This window comes from Hemibagrus wyckioides, linkage group LG06 (assembly GCF_019097595.1).
Source record: "Hemibagrus wyckioides isolate EC202008001 linkage group LG06, SWU_Hwy_1.0, whole genome shotgun sequence".
Classification (NCBI taxonomy): Eukaryota; Metazoa; Chordata; class Actinopteri; order Siluriformes; family Bagridae; genus Hemibagrus; species Hemibagrus wyckioides.
The window spans coordinates 8,682,073-8,704,572 of NC_080715.1; the positions used below are offsets into that span (position 1 = coordinate 8,682,073).

At 36.0% G+C, this 22,500-nt stretch overlaps 1 protein-coding gene across 6 annotated transcripts in view; it reads left to right on the plus strand.

The window, feature by feature from the left end:
* dip2a (disco-interacting protein 2 homolog A) overlaps positions 1-22,500 on the plus strand; it is a 143,296-nt gene that overhangs the window by 53,912 nt on the left and 66,884 nt on the right. For 5 of the 6 annotated variants that reach the window (XR_009204700.1, XM_058391403.1, XM_058391404.1 and 2 more), the window contains exon 2: positions 10,995-11,066. Coding sequence is in view for 4 of the 6 variants with exons in the window: in XM_058391403.1 (XP_058247386.1) it covers positions 10,995-11,066 (72 nt within the window). In the remaining 2 variants the exon portion in view is untranslated. Of the gene's footprint in view, positions 1-10,605; positions 10,746-10,994; positions 11,067-22,500 lie in introns of those variants that run through there. The other variant, XM_058391407.1, reaches the window with a different exon arrangement.

Here is a 22,500-nt window from a genome sequence, read left to right on the forward strand (position 1 = left end):
CCCAGTTGTTTTACTGCAGTGTTTTTTTTTCTTTTTCCCAGCATCCCTCTCCACGGCTTTGTTTCAGGGCGTTTGTAATTCTCTGCTTTGTGAGCGTGTCCGATTCTTCAGCATTGTCCGTCTCTGACTCAGTATGCCTTTTGTTGTGGAATACACAGGCTCTTCACGCTGCGTTTTCGTGTTTTCATTCTGGTCAGGAGGAAAGAGAGAGACAGGGATTAAACATCTCACTGCCTCAATACCTCAGAGTCGCTGCAGTGTTTCAGACACGGCATTAAACCTTCAACAGCTGTGTTTAGACCACAAGAGGATGGTCTGTGTATGTGTGTTTCTTGCTTGTGATTGTGATTTAGAATTCTAAATCGAAAAAGAATTGTTTCATTTAGTTGTGTATAATTTATTCATCCATCCGTCTATCTATCCATCCATTAATACACACAGTTCATTCATAATTCTAAAATTAGGACATATCCATCCATTCATCTATTTATCCATGCACTTCCATTATTTAACCGTTCTCATTCCACAGACTCTCTGTTCCATAACTCAAGCTGATAAATAGGCTTCCATAAATCTATCCATCTACCCATTTAGTCGTTCATCCCTCCACCAGCTTTCCATCCTAACATCTGTTTACCCCATAGCCATTCAAACTAGCCTTTTCAATGTAGCTTATCCTAATAAAAACACATCCAGCTGTATGTCCATCAGTCATTGTGTTGATTCACCAATCTAAACATCCATCTATCCAACTATCTGTACAGAGAGTCTCATCCAAATCCAATTCAATCTGTCTGTCCTCTAACCAATCAAACATTCCCATACCACTCTGTGTTGTTTATGAACCTTTTCAAGATCCATCCATCCATTCAACTATCTGTACAAAGCATCCAGCCATCAGTTCAATCATCTTTATGTCCCTTAACCAATCAGTCATTCCCTTCCCACTCTGTACTGTAGATCAACCTGTTGAAGACTCATCTATCTATCTATTCATCCACCATCTATCTATTTTTATCTTACCCCTCTCGTGCCACACAATTATTTACTGTAGCTCATCCTAAATCAGGACCATCCATTTACCCATGCCTTCCATCCATGCATTTCAAAAATCTAACCACTCATGTTCTAGAAATGTTCTATAGATAAGCCCTAATAAACAGTCTTCCACCCAGCCATCCATCTGCTTACCAATCTATGCATCCCTCCATCCATCTAGACTTTTGTTCATCCACCCATTTTCATCTGAACATCTAATTTACTACATTATTATTAACTGAATAAGAACATAATTTATCAATCCATCTATCCAGCCAGCTATACATCGATCCATCCCTCCACTCATCCACCCAGCCATCCATCCATCCATCCATCCATCTGTCTAATTCTCCAACTATTCTATAACTAACTATAACTAGTCACCTTTTTGCAATTAATACAGACTCTATACTCTATATATTTACCTAAAAATGACCCTTCTACCCATTTGTCTATTCTACCCATCAACCTAAAACGTGATTAAGCTGATGGATAATTATTTTGGTGAGTTAAGAATTTCTTGATTTGTAGTTATATTTTTCTAAAACTTGAATAATACAGGAATATTTCAGAAAAATTTCATAGCTGTTATACAGAGTTCCCACACTCACTCCTTCATTTATTCTTCTTTCTCTTTATCCATTCCTATAGACTCTATTCCTCTAGGCATCATTTAACCTCTCCACCTGACCTTATCTCTATACCATTTTACATCTATACATCCCTGCATTCATCTCTATCCCTTCTGTCCTGGGAAAATGGCAGTTACAGCAGAAAGACACATATTGTGGCAGTTAATCTTTTGTCAGCTGAAAAATCTCTGCCTCCCAGTAGAGGTTTATATTTCTGTCTTTCCTTCCTTCCTTCCTGTTGGCTTTAACAGTGAGAACGTTGCATCATGCTGAGGTCTGATGTAAGGGAAATATGTCCAAATTGCTTCCATTAGTGTATAAAATTTCCTGACAGTAATATCTGGTAAACAGTGGTGCATGGAACGACGAGGCCATTCAACACATCATTAGCATTTTGGATAAAGCTATGATAGAAATGGTAAATTTCAACAGACTATGAGAGCTTGCAGTTGTGGGCTACTGTATGTGTGAAGTACTGTTTCATTTAGTTGTGTTAAATGATGTGAAGGCATTTGATACCTGAAGGCATTGCGATTTTTACCATGTTACTAATGTTGGCCATTTTTCATAAAAATTAAGAGAAGAGAAGAAGATGGGCATTTCCTTAAGGAATAGTTGGGCTTACAGGAAGCTGAAAGTGACAGTATGGGGAAGGAAACAAGGGAGAAAGAAAGAAAGAAAGAAAGAAAGAAAGACGCTGATACTGACACTAATACTGGCACAGACACTGATGCCAACACTGATACTAACACAGATACTGATCCTGATATTCACTCATGCTGATCACATAGTGACACACTCACAGTACAGTAAATGATCTTGGATACAGACACTATCACTGACTAAGTTAATGATACTGAAACTAACACCGACAGTAACACTGACACTAATACTGACACTGACATTAACACTGAGACTGACACTAACACTGACAATGATACTGTTACTGACACTAACACTGACATTGACAATGATACTGTTACTGACACCAACACTGTTAATGATACTGTTACTGACATTAACACTGACACTAACACTGTTAATGATACTGTTACTGACATTAACACTGTTAATGATACTGTTACTGACATTAACACTGACACCAACACTGTTAATGATACTGTTACTGACATTAACACTGTTAATGATACTGTTACTGACATTAACACTGACACCAACACTGTTAATGATACTGTTACTGACACTAACACTGTTAATGATACTGTTACTGACATTAACACTGACACTAACACTGTTAATGACATTAACACTGTTAATGATACTGTTACTGACATTAACACTGTTAATGATACTGTTACTGACATTAACACTGTTAATGATACTGTTACTGACATTAACACTGTTAATGATACTGTTACTGACTTTAACACTGACAGTGATACTGTTACTGACATTAACACTGTTAATGATACTGTTACTGACATTAACACTGACACTAACACTGTTAATGATACTGTTACTGACATTAACACTGTTAATGATACTGTTACTGACATTAACACTGTTAATGATACTGTTACTGACATTAACACTGACAATGATACTGTTACTGACATTAACACTGACAATGATACTGTTACTGACATTAACACTGTTAATGATACTGTTACTGACATTAACACTGTTAATGATACTGTTACTGACATTAACACTGTTAATGATACTGTTACTGACATTAACACTCACACCAACACTGTTAATGATACTGTTACTGACATTAACACTGTTAATGATACTGTTACTGACATTAACACTGACACCAACACTGTTAATGATACTGTTACTGACACTAACACTGTTAATGATACTGTTACTGACATTAACACTGACACTAACACTGTTAATGACATTAACACTGTTAATGATACTGTTACTGACATTAACACTGACACTAACACTGTTAATGACATTAACACTGTTAATGATACTGTTACTGACATTAACACTGTTAATGATACTGTTACTGACATTAACACTGTTAATGATACTGTTACTGACATTAACACTGTTAATGATACTGTTACTGACATTAACACTGACAATGATACTGTTACTGACATTAACACTGACAATGATACTGTTACTGACATTAACACTGTTAATGATACTGTTACTGACATTAACACTGTTAATGATACTGTTACTGACATTAACACTGTTAATGATACTGTTACTGACATTAACACTGACACCAACACTGTTAATGATACTGTTACTGACATTAACACTGTTAATGATACTGTTACTGACATTAACACTGACACCAACACTGTTAATGATACTGTTACTGACACTAACACTGTTAATGATACTGTTACTGACATTAACACTGACACTAACACTGTTAATGACATTAACACTGTTAATGATACTGTTACTGACATTAACACTGACACTAACACTGTTAATGACATTAACACTGTTAATGATACTGTTACTGACATTAACACTGACACTAACACTGTTAATGATACTGTTACTGACATTAACACTGTTAATGATACTGTTACTGACTTTAACACTGACAGTGATACTGTTACTGACATTAACACTGTTAATGATACTGTTACTGACATTAACACTGTTAATGATACTGTTACTGACATTAACACTGACAATGATACTGTTACTGACATTAACACTGTTAATGATACTGTTACTGACATTAACACTGACACTAACACTGTTAATGATACTGTTACTAACATTAACACTGACACTAACACTGTTAATGACATTAACACTGTTAATGATACTGTTACTGACATTAACACTGACACTAACACTGTTAATGACATTAACACTGTTAATGATACTGTTACTGACATTAACACTGTTAATGATACTGTTACTGACATTAACACTGTTAATGATACTGTTACTGACATTAACACTGTTAATGATACTGTTACTGACATTAACACTGTTAATGATACTGTTACTGACATTAACACTGACAATGATACTGTTACTGACATTAACACTGTTAATGATACTGTTACTGACATTAACACTGTTAATGATACTGTTACTGACATTAACACTGTTAATGATACTGTTACTGACATTAACACTGACACCAACACTGTTAATGATACTGTTACTGACATTAACACTGTTAATGATACTGTTACTGACATTAACACTGTTAATGATACTGTTACTGACACTAACACTGTTAATGATACTGTTACTGACATTAACACTGACACTAACACTGTTAATGACATTAACACTGTTAATGATACTGTTACTGACATTAACACTGACACTAACACTGTTAATGATACTGTTACTGACTTTAACACTGACAGTGATACTGTTACTGACATTAACACTGTTAATGATACTGTTACTGACATTAACACTGACAATGATTCTGTTACTGACATTAACACTGTTAATGATACTGTTACTGACACTAACACTGTTAATGATACTGTTACTAACATTAACACTGACAGTGATACTGTTACTGACATTAACACTGTTAATGATACTGTTACTGACATTACCACTGTTAATGATACTGTTACTGACATTAACACTGTTAATGATACTGTTACTGACATTAACACTGACACCAACACTGTTAATGATACTGTTACTGACATTAACACTGTTAATGATACTGTTACTGACATTAACACTGACACCAACACTGTTAATGATACTGTTACTGACACTAACACTGTTAATGATACTGTTACTGACATTAACACTGACACTAACACTGTTAATGACATTAACACTGTTAATGATACTGTTACTGACATTAACACTGACACTAACACTGTTAATGACATTAACACTGTTAATGATACTGTTACTGACATTAACACTGACACCAACACTGTTAATGATACTGTTACTGACATTAACACTGTTAATGATACTGTTACTGACTTTAACACTGACAGTGATACTGTTACTGACATTAACACTGTTAATGATACTGTTACTGACATTAACACTGACAATGATTCTGTTACTGACATTAACACTGTTAATGATACTGTTACTGACATTAACACTGACACTAACACTGTTAATGATACTGTTACTAACATTAACACTGACAGTGATACTGTTACTGACATTAACACTGTTAGATACTGTTACTGACTAATACTGACAGTGATACTGTTACTGACATTAACACTGTTAATGATACTGTTACTGACATTAACACTGACACCAACACTGTTAATGATACTGTTACTGACATTAACACTGTTAATGATACTGTTACTGACATTAACACTGTTAATGATACTGTTACTGACATTAACACTGACAATGATACTGTTACTGACATTAACACTGACAATGATACTGTTACTGACATTAACACTGTTAATGATACTGTTACTGACATTAACACTGTTAATGATACTGTTACTGACATTAACACTGTTAATGATACTGTTACTGACATTAACACTGACACCAACACTGTTAATGATACTGTTACTGACATTAACACTGTTAATGATACTGTTACTGACATTAACACTGACACCAACACTGTTAATGATACTGTTACTGACACTAACACTGTTAATGATACTGTTACTGACATTAACACTGACACTAACACTGTTAATGACATTAACACTGTTAATGATACTGTTACTGACATTAACACTGACACTAACACTGTTAATGATACTGTTACTGACATTAACACTGTTAATGATACTGTTACTGACATTAACACTGTTAATGATACTGTTACTGACATTAACACTGTTAATGATACTGTTACTGACATTAACACTGTTAATGATACTGTTACTGACATTAACACTGACACCAACACTGTTAATGATACTGTTACTGACATTAACACTGTTAATGATACTGTTACTGACATTAACACTGACACCAACACTGTTAATGATACTGTTACTGACACTAACACTGTTAATGATACTGTTACTGACATTAACACTGACACTAACACTGTTAATGACATTAACACTGTTAATGATACTGTTACTGACATTAACACTGTTAATGATACTGTTACTGACATTAACACTGTTAATGATACTGTTACTGACTTTAACACTGACAGTGATACTGTTACTGACATTAACACTGTTAATGATACTGTTACTGACATTAACACTGACACTAACACTGTTAATGATACTGTTACTGACATTAACACTGTTAATGATACTGTTACTGACATTAACACTGTTAATGATACTGTTACTGACATTAACACTGACAATGATACTGTTACTGACATTAACACTGTTAATGATACTGTTACTGACATTAACACTGACAATGATACTGTTACTGACATTAACACTGTTAATGATACTGTTACTGACATTAACACTGACAATGATACTGTTACTGACATTAACACTGACAATGATACTGTTACTGACATTAACACTGTTAATGATACTGTTACTGACATTAACACTGTTAATGATACTGTTACTGACATTAACACTGACACCAACACTGTTAATGATACTGTTACTGACACTAACACTGTTAATGATACTGTTACTGACATTAACACTGACACTAACACTGTTAATGACATTAACACTGTTAATGATACTGTTACTGACATTAACACTGACACTAACACTGTTAATGACATTAACACTGTTAATGATACTGTTACTGACATTAACACTGACACTAACACTGTTAATGATACTGTTACTGACATTAACACTGTTAATGGTACTGTTACTGACTTTAACACTGACAGTGATACTGTTACTGACATTAACACTGTTAATGATACTGTTACTGACATTAACACTGACAGTGATACTGTTACTGACATTAACACTGTTAATGATACTGTTACTGACATTAACACTGACAATGATTCTGTTACTGACATTAACACTGTTAATGATACTGTTACTAACATTAACACTGACAGTGATACTGTTACTGACATTAACACTGTTAGATACTGTTACTGACTAATACTGACAGTGATACTGTTACTGACATTAACACTGTTAATGATACTGTTACTGACATTACCACTGTTAATGATACTGTTACTGACATTAACACTGACAATGATACTGTTACTGACATTAACACTGACAATGATACTGTTACTGACATTAACACTGTTAATGATACTGTTACTGACATTAACACTGTTAATGATACTGTTACTGACATTAACACTGTTAATGATACTGTTACTGACATTAACACTGTTAATGATACTGTTACTGACATTAACACTGTTAATGATACTGTTGCTGACATTAACACTGTTAATGATACTGTTACTGACATTAACACTGTTAATGATACTGTTACTGACACTAACACTGTTAATGATACTGTTACTGACATTAACACTGACACTAACACTGTTAATGATACTGTTACTGACATTAACACTGACACCAACACTGTTAATGATACTGTTACTGACACTAACACTGTTAATGATACTGTTACTGACATTAACACTGACAGTGATACTGTTACTGACATTAACACTGTTAATGATACTGTTACTGACTTTAACACTGACAGTGATACTGTTACTGACATTAACACTGTTAATGATACTGTTACTGACATTAACACTGACACCAACACTGTTAATGATACTGTTACTGACATTAACACTGTTAATGATACTGTTACTGACACTAACACTGTTAATGATACTGTTACTGACATTAACACTGACACTAACACTGTTAATGATACTGTTACTGACATTAACACTGACACCAACACTGTTAATGATACTGTTACTGACATTAACACTGTTAATGATACTGTTACTGCCATTAACACTGACACTAACACTGTTAATGATACTGTTACTGACATTAACACTGACAGTGATACTGTTACTGACATTAACACTGTTAATGATACTGTTACTGACTTTAACACTGACAGTGATACTGTTACTGACATTAACACTGTTAATGATACTGTTACTGACATTAACACTGACACCAACACTGTTAATGATACTGTTACTGACATTAACACTGTTAATGATACTGTTACTGACATTAACACTGACAATGATACTGTTACTGACATTAACACTGTTAATGATACTGTTACTGACATTAACACTGTTAATGATACTGTTACTGACATTAACACTGTTAATGATACTGTTACTGACATTAACACTGACAATGATACTGTTACTGACATTAACACTGTTAATGATACTGTTACTGACTTTAACACTGACAGTGATACTGTTACTGACATTAACACTGTTAATGATACTGTTACTGACATTAACACTGACACTAACACTGTTAATGATACTGTTACTGACATTAACACTGTTAATGATACTGTTACTGACATTAACACTGTTAATGATACTGTTACTGACATTAACACTGACACTAACACTGTTAATGATACTGTTACTGACATTAACACTGTTAATGATACTGTTACTGACATTAACACTGTTAATGATACTGTTACTGACATTAACACTGTTAATGATACTGTTACTGACATTAACACTGACATTAACACTGTTAATGATACTGTTACTGACTTTAACACTGTTAATGATACTGTTACTGACACTAACACTGTTAATGATACTGTTACTGACACTAACACTGTTAATGATACTGTTACTGACATTAACACTGACACTAACACTGTTAATGATACTGTTACTGACTTTAACACTGTTAATGATACTGTTACTGACATTAACACTGACACTAACACTGTTAATGATACTGTTACTGACATTAACACTGACAGTGATACTGTTACTGACATTAACACTGTTAATGATACTGTTACTGACATTATCACTGACAATGATACTGTTACTGACATTAACACTGACACTAACACTGTTAATGATACTGTTACTGACATTAACACTGACACTAACACTGTTAATGATACTGTTACTGACATTAACACTGACACTAACACTGTTAATGATACTGTTACTGACATTAACACTGACACTAACACTGTTAATGATACTGTTACTGACATTATCACTGACAATGATACTGTTACTGACATTAACACTGACACTAACACTGTTAATGATACTGTTACTGACATTAACACTGACACTAACACTGTTAATGATACTGTTACTGACATTAACACTGACACTAACACTGTTAATGATACTGTTACTGACATTAACACTGTTAATAATACTGTTACTGACATTAACACTGACATTAACACTGTTAATGATACTGTTACTGACATTAACACTGACACTAACACTGTTAATGATACTGTTACTGACATTAACACTGACAACGATACACTGACACTCGCACGGATGATGATACTGACACTGACACAGACACTGACAATGCTAATAATACTGACTCTGGCACAGACACTGACACTAACACAGACACTGACACTAACACAGACACTGATCCTGACACCCACTCCTGCTGATCACATCCTGACATACTCACAGTAAATACTCCAGGCTTCTGTTGCAAAGTCATGAAACCTCCCATTGTGTTAGTGGCGTGTTAGTGTTTAGCGTTAGTTTAGTTTTTTTGTGCTCTCTGTTCACATGCAGGATCTGTTTTGTGTCAGTAAACACACACTGCTTAGCACAAATGAACACGACTTAAACCACAGAAACACAAGACTTTTACAGATTAGCATGTTGAACTGTATAGTTGGATTTTTTCCTACATGCCCTGTCTTTAATGAATGCTGTGTGTAAGTAAGCATTGCGGTCAGTGGAGTGATTTGGGACCAGTGTGTAAATAAGCATGTCGGGCAGTGCGGTGATTTGAGGCGTGTGCTGTGTGAGCTGCATTCAGGGTAATGAGTTACATATTCAGAATGTGAGGAATGCAGTAAGTTGTTTTCGGTAGCCGGAGAAGTGGATTACGCTCCGTTATCCTGCCTTTGTATGAGCTCCCTGTATTGTTTTGGTGTCCGGTTGAGTATGGTATGGATTTTAATCAGAAGATTTTTGCTATTGGTTAATTGGACTATTTGTTAAGGAGTGTCATCATTCGATTACCTACCTGTCTTATTAAAGTAAGCTTTCTGTGATGCCCTGTTGGTTTGGATTTGATTTGGTTTTGAGGGTTGTGAAGGTTTTTGTTGTTGTAGTGAGTGTGTTCTGCCTTCTGCCATAGCACCAGACTTGTGGCCAAAAGTCAGAAGGTTCATTTGTAAATATAGTTATAATGACATTTTATGTTTCATTTTTAGTTGCTGTGCCATGAAGATGACTCAGTGCCTCATCTTCTCTTGCTCTCTTTCTCTCTCTCTCTCTCTCTGCAGGAGACATCACACAGAAGGGCTATGAGAAGAAGAGAGGAAAGCTACTCGCACCTTACATACCACAGATACAAGGTAAACCCTTCATTTTCACTTCAGCAACTCCACGCTTTAACCTTACTTCAGGATTTGTCCGAATTTCTTTTGGAGTGCTCTTGAAATGCTCCTGGTTTCTCAACCAGTGTTCAGGTTGTTTAGCACACGTGAGCCGGATTGGTGTGTGTATATATCACCGACATGGGTGTTTACCAAATTTAGACGAAGCTGAGGTTTTCAGTCTGAATTTATCTGAGCAAAAGTATACAGCTTTATTGACTATTCAAGGTACCAACAAAGAGCCTGCACCTTTTGATCGAAGTAGGCGTTGGGGGTCATAAAAAGTTCACTGCGGTACTGTGTTGCGAGACCATTCAGTGCTTTGTAGGTCAATAGTAGTATTTTGTGAAATTTGTGTCCTTGACAAAGTGTCAGCACTTTGGTCTTTGTCCAGTGTTTTGACTATGTGCTAGCTGTGATTTTCTGCCCTCACATGGCATGTAAAATTTGACTCTAACTAGTCCTTCCGTACCATCTTCATACATTACTACTCTTCTTTCGAAAGTGCTTTTTTGATCTGAAGCCCGTTTGTAAGAACACATACACCAGGCTTTAATGCACAGTTCGAGCACAGGTTACATCTCTCATTCTTTACAGATTGCTTATCTGACCTTGAGGCGAGAACGGACAGAATCGTGAGTTTTACTGCAGCGGTGTGTCACTGCTGTAATTTCATTAAAGCTTGCTGCCTGATCCTGTCACATACACTTCTTGTTAATAGAACCTCTCTCTCTCTCTCTCTCTGCCTCTTTCTCTGTTAGAGGATGAGAACAGATGTTATCTGCATCGCAGAGCAGAAATCATCCTGAGTGATGAGTCAGATTTTTAATGATGTGTGGACAGAGATGTTCTGCTTTGCTTGAGCACATTTTAGCATTTACAGGACTCTGATATACCAAATTCATCTCGTCAGCTCTTTATGCAGCCATCTCACAAGCATGTTAAAAGAACATTAGAGCAGAGAAATGCTAACTTTAAAGCTTGGGGTACTTAGCCTGTTATTAAATCCTTACTATTCACATTTTCAGCAAACCCTTTATTCTGGTCAGGGGTAATTAAACAATTTAGAGGCATAGCCATGTCTAGTACTGTGCTGGTGAGCTTTTGGTGGTTGGGTAGAAATACAGGAGAACCGGGAAGAACCCCAGGAGAACACAGAAAGAACGTGAAACTCCACACGGTCAGTAACCATAGCTCAGAAATAATGTAATAAGCTTTGGCATTTCAGTTTTGGGCTTTTTTTAACCTTAGGTCGGAGAACATAGTAGATATAAGTGTAACACAATGACTCAGATGTCCCCTGGTTCCCACTCACCCTGAATATAGGCACTCACATTCACTGCTGTTTTTAGCACTCAAGATGCAAGGCTAACGTTTATGCTAACATACACATGATGCACATCTTTTTCAAACTACACCCAGTTTTTTAGATGCCGATGTGTGTGCGATGTTTAGGGCAGAGTGTGACTTGACAAAATGTCACAATTTAGGTGTAATATATGCTGTTATATTATTCAGGCAGGCATCTTGTATAGCTTTTCTTTTTCCTTGATGGAAGTTGGTATCATTCCACCCCACCCTGCCTAGTTTTATTTTTAGCAGTGAAAATTGAACAGACAATAGTGTATAACTAAATTATATACAATATTGTACATGTATATTAAATAACCAATACTCTGAATAGGTCTGAGCAACAGGTTACAGGTTTTCTGTAACTCCGAACCCACAGATGAAATCGATATCCGAGTGCATCGCTTCTCTCATAATAATCCCTGCTGTGCGCTTTAATCTCTCCTCGGGGACATGAATACAGAAAGAGCTAGAAGTCCTTTTTCATGCGTATATTTTTAGCTGCAGCCTGAAGGGTTCGCATGAATATTTTATAAGTATCTCGGACTTTTGGTTTGGTCATCACGGCGGAAATCAGGCCACTGTTTTCAAATGGTGCCACATGTTGCAGACATAATGGGATCCGTCTGCATTATTTCAGGCATTATTTCTCTTTTCCAGAAGCTTCTTGGAAGCTGTTTCCCGTGAGAGTTCCCATATTTCATGTCAGTCAAACCTCCGTCAGCTGTAGAGGTGTTGAGAGTCTGAGTAAAAATCTGTCAGCTTGAGAAACTCTCAGCTCCTGCGAAACCTAGAACACCATCATACAGGCTGACAGATAAATAGAACAGCAGATACAAGCCCCCTCCAAAACTATTGGAACATCAATTCCATTTTTTAACAAAAAACAAACATCTTTTTGCTGTAGACTGAAGACATGTGGGTCAGAGAGTTTTGCCTGTAAGATTGATTGCTTAAACAACACGTAGCTCAGAACATCAAATCTTGGGATTAGCCATTAGTTTAAAGACTGCAGTTGTTGTTAAAAAGGATAAACCAGCATGTAGATCAGAGAGCTGAAAGTATAACTAGACAGATACAATGACACATACATAGTTAATAGAAAGAAAGAAAGAAAGAAAGAAAGAAAGAAAGAAAGAAAGAAAGAAAGAAAGAAAGAAAAACAGACAGGCAAATAGACAGACAGACAGACAGACAGACAGACAGACAGACAGATAGATAGATAGATAGATAGATAGATAGATAGATAGATAGATAGATAGATAGATAGATAGACGGCAGGCAGATAGATAGAAAGATGGATGGATAGATAGATAGATAGATAGATAGATAGATAGATAGATAGATAGATAGATAGATAGATAGATAGATAGATAGATAGATAGATAGATGGGTGGAGGGTTCTATGGATGATCTGTTAGATAGATAGATAGATAGATAGATAGATAGATAGATAGATAGATAGATAGATAGATAGATAGATAGATAGATAGATAGATAGATAGGTTCACAGCAGGGGAGTTATACAGCCTCTTGGCAGTAATGTTATTATCTTCTGCAATAACCCAGTATATCCTTGGCTTTATGGTGATAACAGAGCTTATAAAACACACTTATTACCCTGCTCTACTGTCCTCAGTATCGAAAATACTGCACCATATAAACAGTGTGGCAGTGTGAAAATACAGCTGAACAGAGGGCAGGGGAGCTTCGAAGCATATGAGTACATCAGCAATTTCTTATGAAAGCCAGATCACTTTTGTCACTTACGGCTTTTTAATCATGTCAGACTGAGTTAATTTTTTTCCTCCTAGCTTTCAAATCTTAAACTAACAGATTGAGTTTTCATGATACTGTCAGGTGAAGAGCACCGGGGTTTGATAGAACGGGTTGGTTTCTATTGAGAATGGCTGTGTATTAACAGATTTTGGTGTTCGATGGAAAATGTTTTGTTGTGATCAGTGGAAAATATGAGCATTTGTTGGTGGTGTTTAATGAGAAATATCGGTGATTGATGGTATTTGTTGGTGCGAGAATGAGGAATGGTATGAAGAATGTTCAAAACCCTGTTAGTGTACTTGATGGATAATACTGAACTGTGATGCTGCATATTGGTATTTGTTGGTGTTGAAAGGAAAATGTTGGTATTTGATAGTGAATACTGACTTTCATTGAGGTTTATAAGGAAATGATGGTATTGATTGGTGAATATTGGTATTGATTGATGATTAGAGGAGAATGATCGTATTTATTGGTGAATATTGGTACTGATTGATGATTAGAGGAGAATGATGGTATTTATTGGTGAATATTGGTATTGATTGATGATTTAAGGAGAATGATGGTATTTATTGGTGAATATTGGTACTGATTGATGATTTAAGGAGAATGATGGTATTTATTGGTGAATATTGGTACTGATTGATGATTTAAGGAGAATGATGGTATTTATTGGTGAATATTGGTATTGATTGATGATTTAAGGAGAATGATGGTATTTATTGGTGAATATTGGTACTGATTGATGATTTAAGGAGAATGATGGTATTTATTGGTGAATATTGGTACTGATTGATGATTTAAGGAGAATGATGGTATTTATTGGTGAATATTGGTACTGATTGATGATTTAAGGAGAATGATGGTATTTATTGGTGAATATTGGTACTGATTGATGATTAGAGGAGAATGATGGTATTTATTGGTGAATATTGGTATTGATTGATGATTTAAGGAGAATGATGGTATTTATTGGTGAATATTGGTACTGATTGATGATTAGAGGAGAATGATGGTATTTATTGGTGAATATTGGTACTGATTGATGATTTAAGGAGAATGATGGTATTTATTGGTGAATATTGGTACTGATTGATGATTTAAGGAGAATGATGGTATTTATTGGTGAATATTGGTACTGATTGATGATTAGAGGAGAATGATGGTATTTATTGGTGAATATTGGTACTGATTGATGATTTAAGGAGAATGATGGTATTTATTGGTGAATATTGGTATTGATTGATGATTTAAGGAGAATGATGGTATTTATTGGTGAATATTGGTACTGATTGATGATTTAAGGAGAATGATGGTATTTATTGGTGAATATTGGTACTGATTGATGATTTAAGGAGAATGATGGTATTTATTGGTGAATATTGGTACTGATTGATGATTTAAGGAGAATGATGGTATTTATTGGTGAATATTGGTACTGATTGATGATTAGAGGAGAATGATGGTATTTATTGGTGAATATTGGTATTGATTGATGATTTAAGGAGAATGATGGTATTTATTGGTGAATATTGGTACTGATTGATGATTTAAGGAGAATGATGGTATTTATTGGTGAATATTGGTACTGATTGATGATTTAAGGAGAATGATGGTATTTATTGGTGAATATTGGTACTGATTGATGATTTAAGGAGAATGATGGTATTTATTGGTGAATATTGGTACTGATTGATGATTTAAGGAGAATGATGGTATTTATTGGTGAATATTGGTACTGATTGATGATTTAAGGAGAATGATGGTATTTATTGGTGAATATTGGTACTGATTGATGATTTAAGGAGAATGATGGTATTTATTGGTGAATATTAGTAGAGTAGAGAATGGTTAATACAGTGTCAATGGGGAACAGTGGTGCATTATGGCTAGTACTATTGTTTTTGGCCTAAATTAGAGAATGTTGGTGGTGAAAAGGAGAATTTTGGTGTTTCATATTCAATTCATTTGACAATATCAATAGTTAATGGAACATTCCGGGGTCTGACTGTTAGTATTTCATGGTATACAAAATAGAGAATATGGTTTGTTAGTTTGTTGCTGTGTTTTGCAGAAGTTTAAATAATGTTAATGTTTGATGAGCTACAAAGCGAAACAGTATGACTATGCTTACTGTTTCAGGTGTTGGCATGCTAAAAAAGTACAAAGCACAAATGAAAATCTAGTAGCACACACAAGAGCACAATTGAAAACATGTTTAATTATTCAGAGGTAACGATTCCATTATATTAGCAAGCCAACTGTGGCATAGGCTGCGCCTTTTCAGATAAGCTAACTCCGGAGCAAAACAGCAGTAAATGGCGAAATGGACTCGTTGTTTTCACACGAGGTTTTAAATTGGAAATGATCAGCTTTTATCCTTTCCCCTTAGTAAGACGGGAAAGGGGGCGCGAAGAGAAGAGGTGCTATGCAGGTTAAAGCAGCTGCAGCTTTGTGTTAATTACTGACTGAATATGAGCATGGCTTTGTGAAGCTGATGTTAATTGCAACTTGATTGCATAATAGTGTTTTTTTCAGGAACTTCACAGTGAATCTGCCCACTTTATTGAATTAGGCAAGCTTTTATCTTCACAGGTCAGAAATTAGTTGTAAATTTCTCTTCTCACGCAGTGATGTACACAAGACAACCTGCAGTGCTGAGCAGAGTCATGCTGAGGATTCTTTCAGAGAAAAGCCATGAGATTGAATTTCTTATGTTTGCGTTCAGTCCCTCATATTCCTCCATCTATAGTTCGATTAGTGATAGTTTCCAAATTTTTTTGGTTAATTGATGTGCTAAGTAGAACTGAACCATGCCAAAAGCCATATATTTTTGAACCCATGTCACCAAACCTGGATATCTTTCTGCATTACTCTGAATGTTGTTGATCTTTTGGCTGCTCCCTACATGTGTGAGGGGTCGCCACCGTGGACCGACTGGTCCGCACAACAACTTGGTTGCTCCGGATGCCCCTCCTGACACAACCCTCCCATTTTTATCTGGGCTGGGGACCGGCACTGCATCCAGTGGCTGGGGTTTGGGCATTGGCTGGGAATTGAATCCAGGCATTCCGCGTGGTAGGTGAGAACCCTACCTCTGAGCCACCAGTATCCCTTCTGCATTACTCTGAATAATAAACAAAAAAATATATTCTTCAATTATGTTTGTCAGTTACATCTTGAACTTTTTTTCACTCCCAGACACAGGAAATTACATAGCTTATCTTAAGAAATTAAATAAAACACACACACACACACACTCTCTCCTAATTAAGACATTGAGCAGTGTATTGAAAGAACGTCTTAATGAAGTATGTGAGTCAACTGAAAGAGTTTTGAAAAGGCTCCTTTACCTCCGGTGAATGGTTTTCTGCATTAACATTGCAGGCTGGAGCACTATTCAGCAGGTTTTCCTTACCAGGGCACTTGGGCTCAACGGTGGGGTGGTTGCTAGGAGACGTCCAGAAAGAGGCTAAATGATTCCTTGTGGAAATATTTTTGGCTCTCCAGGAAGAAAGGGTTAATCCCACTGGGTTAGCAAAGATCTGATGAAACATTTTCAAGCATAACTCTGAGTGATAATCTAAAAATCTGGGCTTGGCTACAAGGAAGGGAATTTATACGTGGGGTTTGTTGAGTGTGGTAGATGGGGAGAGTTCAGGCTCTGGGGCTCTGGACGGTGGTGGAAATTAAATGTCAAATAAAATAAGTACAGTAAAATGAACTGGCAAATGCAAACCAAGGAGTGTAACAAAAAAAAAAATGAAATGCCACAATCTTGATTTGTACCTCTGTCTTTATAATGACCCAGATACCTGTATTTGGCTTTAAAATGGGAGAGGCCTAAACATTCATGCTCATGAAAATACAGGAACACACAAAGAAACAAAAAAGTAAAAGTAAAGAAATAGAAATGTTCCTCAGTCTCAGATACATTAGTTCACAAATGGTTTCAGCTAGAAATGTGTTGGGGGAATATTTTCTCACAGTTATTCATTCTTTTGCCTTTAGTTGGCTCGATTTCCCAAAATCTAAACAAACTAACCTACACTGTTTATGTAGACTCTGGGTTGTTGACCAGAAGATTTGGGGTTCAAGCCCTAGCACTTCCAAGCTGCCACCGTTGGGCCCTTGAGCAAGGCCCCTCAACCCCCCCTGCTTCATGGTCACTGCATCATGGCTGACCCTGCGCTTTGACCCCAACCCCCAAGGATGGGATATGTGAAGAAAGAATTTCACTGTGCAGTAATGTATATGTGACAAATAAAGGTTACTTACTTAGTATAATGCTCTAGCATTAGCTAATTTTTGCCCAGACATTAGCCAGGGTATAAGTTATTTTAATGATCTAGCATTAGCTACTCTTTGCCCCTATTCCTTAGGTTTACAGCCAAAAAAGTGCAATAATTTAGAGTTTTATTAATGCTGATATAAAGAACTACATTTGCATATACTATCATAAAATATTGCATTTATTATGTTCATAAATGAATCATTTTCATTATATACTTTTATCACCTATGACTAAAAGCTAGTAATCTTTATTTTTTCCCCCTTCAGTGCATTCTATCTGATGGATTTTCATTGCCAGGGGAGGCGAGGCTGTGATGAGGTTAAAGGTTAGATTGAAATGGCCTTGGAGGGAAACAGTATCATTACTTTGACAGCCAAGAAGAAGTGTTTCTGATGTTTTAACATGGAGATTAGATAAGACATTTTGGCACATTCTTTATCTAGCATTTTACACTTAGATAAAGAGATATTTATAGCTTGGATTTCTGAGGCTAGTAGTGTAACCTCTGCTCCATGACAGTTTTTAGCCTGTGATTTATATAACAGAGCAGTATACAATACTGAGCAAATGACGTAAATATATATAACTAAATACTATAGGGGTTTTACTAAATGTTTCTAAATTTCAATTTTTTTTTAAACCAAGTTGTGTATTATTTTATGTTAGTTGTTATTACCTCTTATAATATTAATTATTATTATCATTATTATTGTTGTTGTCCTTTTATTATATAAGTTTCTACTTTTATTTTTTTAAGTAGAAAATATATTTATTTATTTATTTATTTTGCTTTCAATTATTTTTTAAAATTCATTTTTATATATTTAACAAAACAATTAATTTATCCACTATCCTGTAGTGATAACGTGTATTAAGTAGATTTGCATTTTTGGCAGATTTAATCTAATATTGCATTTAAATAAATAAATAAATAAATAAGACTTTCACACTGTATTGTATACAGATAAACTTTTATATTAAGCCGACTTCTCCAGCAGTTTTTATCATTTCTGTTAGGTATGCTTATCCAGTCATTATTTTAAAAAAGTGCCTCACTTTTACTGCAGCTTTTTTCCCAGAAAGTGCCATGCCTCACCATGGTCAGTAAACATAAAACGTGGCGAGCTTGGAATTGCATAACAGTCCTGCAATGTGACTCATCGCATTGTAAAAGGTGAAGGGAATACATTTAAAGGAGTGAGGAACCGTCCTGACCTTGCATGCCCTGTCATTTGAGGTTTTAGCGAAAGGATGTTTGAGATGTTTCAGAGGCCCGTAGCAGCACTTATCCTCACGTCGCCTCAGAAGGCTGACCACAGTCTCGGCCGCCTCTGCGCCTGCTGATGTCATTCTTTTGCGGTGGGTTTACTGCTCATTTTGTGTGGGTGAGCGTACGCCCTATGTTTAGCCACTTCTGGTTTTTCAGATTGGCCTGGTCAGTCTGGTGCAGTGATATGCATTGTTTTCCGTATATTTTTTTAAATTGCCATTTCCCAAAATGTCTCTGGCTATAAATTGAGATGGAACCCAAATGTCCGTGTTTGTTAAAGGACCTCTTGCTAACAAATAGCAGCGTCTGAAAAGCAGTGGGTGAATGTGTCATTTAGGCCCATTTACAGTCAAAGATACTGCTTAAGAGGAGAAAGTTATTAGAAAGAGAATGTTATGTTGCTTTTTGTTTCCTCTTTGTAGCTGGCTAATAACCGGTCTTGCTAATGGTGGAGAATTAGCTGATTTACTAGTCAACAATATCATTAGTAACCACACTGTCCTAAAGCCGAGAGAACGCAGAGAAAATAATACATTAAATGAAATGTAGATATGTTACAGATGACATAACTAAACTTTCATTTCAGTTCATAACACAACTATTACAGTTTACAAACCTGCAAAGCGAGTATAAGCATTTCTTAGTGCTAACTCTGACATGATTTTAGAATTTTCTTTTTAGATGGGAATTATAATATATGGGTGTTTTTAGTCCACATTTATGTCAATCTTGTATAGCAGCTAGTTCAAAGAACAAATTATAGCTCATTATATCTTAAATAAACTTGTAATTTTGATGGACCTGGAATTATAGCATATAGACGCCTGTTATGGACATGTTTCGTGTGTTTTCTGACATTTTATTAAGACTTAGCTTGTAACCCTGTGTATCAGTGGAGTCTCAGGGGATGATGCAAGACGTTTAAAACAAATAGCGGCAAACAAAATCCATCCAAACATCCAAAATAGGTAAGGCAGGTCAAAAGGTTAATCCAAAGACAAAACACAGGCATTAGCACACCCCTACACACACACACACACACAAATCTCGTGCTAAGTTTCCTACTGTTCAGTGTCCAACTGAATAAAGCATGAATAAGTATAAAGTAAAGTAAAGACTCCAGACAGACAAAATAATCTGGAGAAACTGAAACCCTTGGTATTCTGTTCAGGTTAGTTTTAGGAACTGCTGGTCAGTCGATCTTCATTTCTAACTGTATAAGCTGAGCTCGCTGAGTCTGAGTGCTTTCTTCTTCATCCGTGCTGGGATTGATGAGCCCCCGGATTTCTGCTTATGTCAGCGTGAAGGAGCTTTAAGTCCAGCATTACGGCCGTCTTTCTGATGTGTTCAGCGAGGGAGATCGATGGGAGGATGTGAAGGTGCTTGTGATGGAGAAAAGAGTGAGGAGATTTTTTTAGAGCGTAGTGAAGACTGAGATCTTGTTGCATGAGATGAAGTTAATCAGAATTGCACTCGGGTTGCTGAGCGGCCGGGGTGTGTTTGAAACCGAGTGGATTTAGGAATATTTCATACAGAGGGATATTTGGAGTATAAACACAGAGTTGTTCAGGGTTTTTACTAAAAGTTTATTGTTTGTAATTTCTAGCATGATTGGTTGATCTTTCTGGTTGCTCCCTGTTGTGGAGTCGTCACAGCAGATCATTTGGTCCACATATTTCGATTTAACACACGTTTTATGCCAGACGCTCTTTCGGATACAACCCTCCCATTTTATCCAGGCTTGGGACCAGCACTGAGAGTTAACTCTTCAGTGGCTGGGTTAGCTTCCTGCCCAGGCCGTGGTAATGAGAGCACGGGATCCTGCTGCTGGACCACCAGGATTTCTAGCAAGAATCAAACACTTTCCATTAACTCAAACTTAGCTTAAAGCTCTTTGTATCTTACCTGGATACCATAAAGGCTTGAATTCCTTCCAAGTCAAGTTCCTCCACACCAAACTCATCATCCATGTCTTTATGGACCTTGCTTTGTGCACTGGTGTTCAGTCATGTTGGAACAGGAAGGGGACATCCCCAAACTGTTCTCACAAAGTTAGGAGTGTGAAATTGTCCAAAATGTCTTGGTATGAAGCAGAAGAATTAAGAGTTCCTTTCACTGGATCTAAGGGGCCGAACTCAACCCCTGAAAAACAACACCTGAATTCAATGAATTGGAGGGGTGTCCCAAAACTTTCGGCAATACAGTCTCTGCTAAGACTTCACAATGTGTTTGATGCCTTTTAATGTGTAGTATAGTGACGCCTTTTTGATCCCTGTTTATGTTCAGTTTATCTTGGTTATCTAAGTTTTATTTTACTTAATAAAGCACCAAGTTCCTGCAATTGGGTCTACTTTATACGATTTCGTTTGCCCCCCTGTGACATTTCCATTGCTGCATTAAAATGTAATAAAATGCTTACAAGCTCCATGGTACTGTAAATTAGCAAAATGGACACTGCTTTAAAATACATTGTGTGTTTATACACATCCATTAAAATACCAAGACTCAAGGAAAACCTGCTGATATTTTACTTCAGCATTAATCTGTCATAAGCTACACTTGTATTGAGGTGTTCTAAATAATAAAGTATTAAATTCAGTAACCATTACACAGTGTTCATTAAATTTCATTAAATATAATTCACTTCACTTGCATTTTTTGCTCATTTATGTGAACTCATTTATTTGTTATTTATTAAACAAGCATGAATCCAATGCATC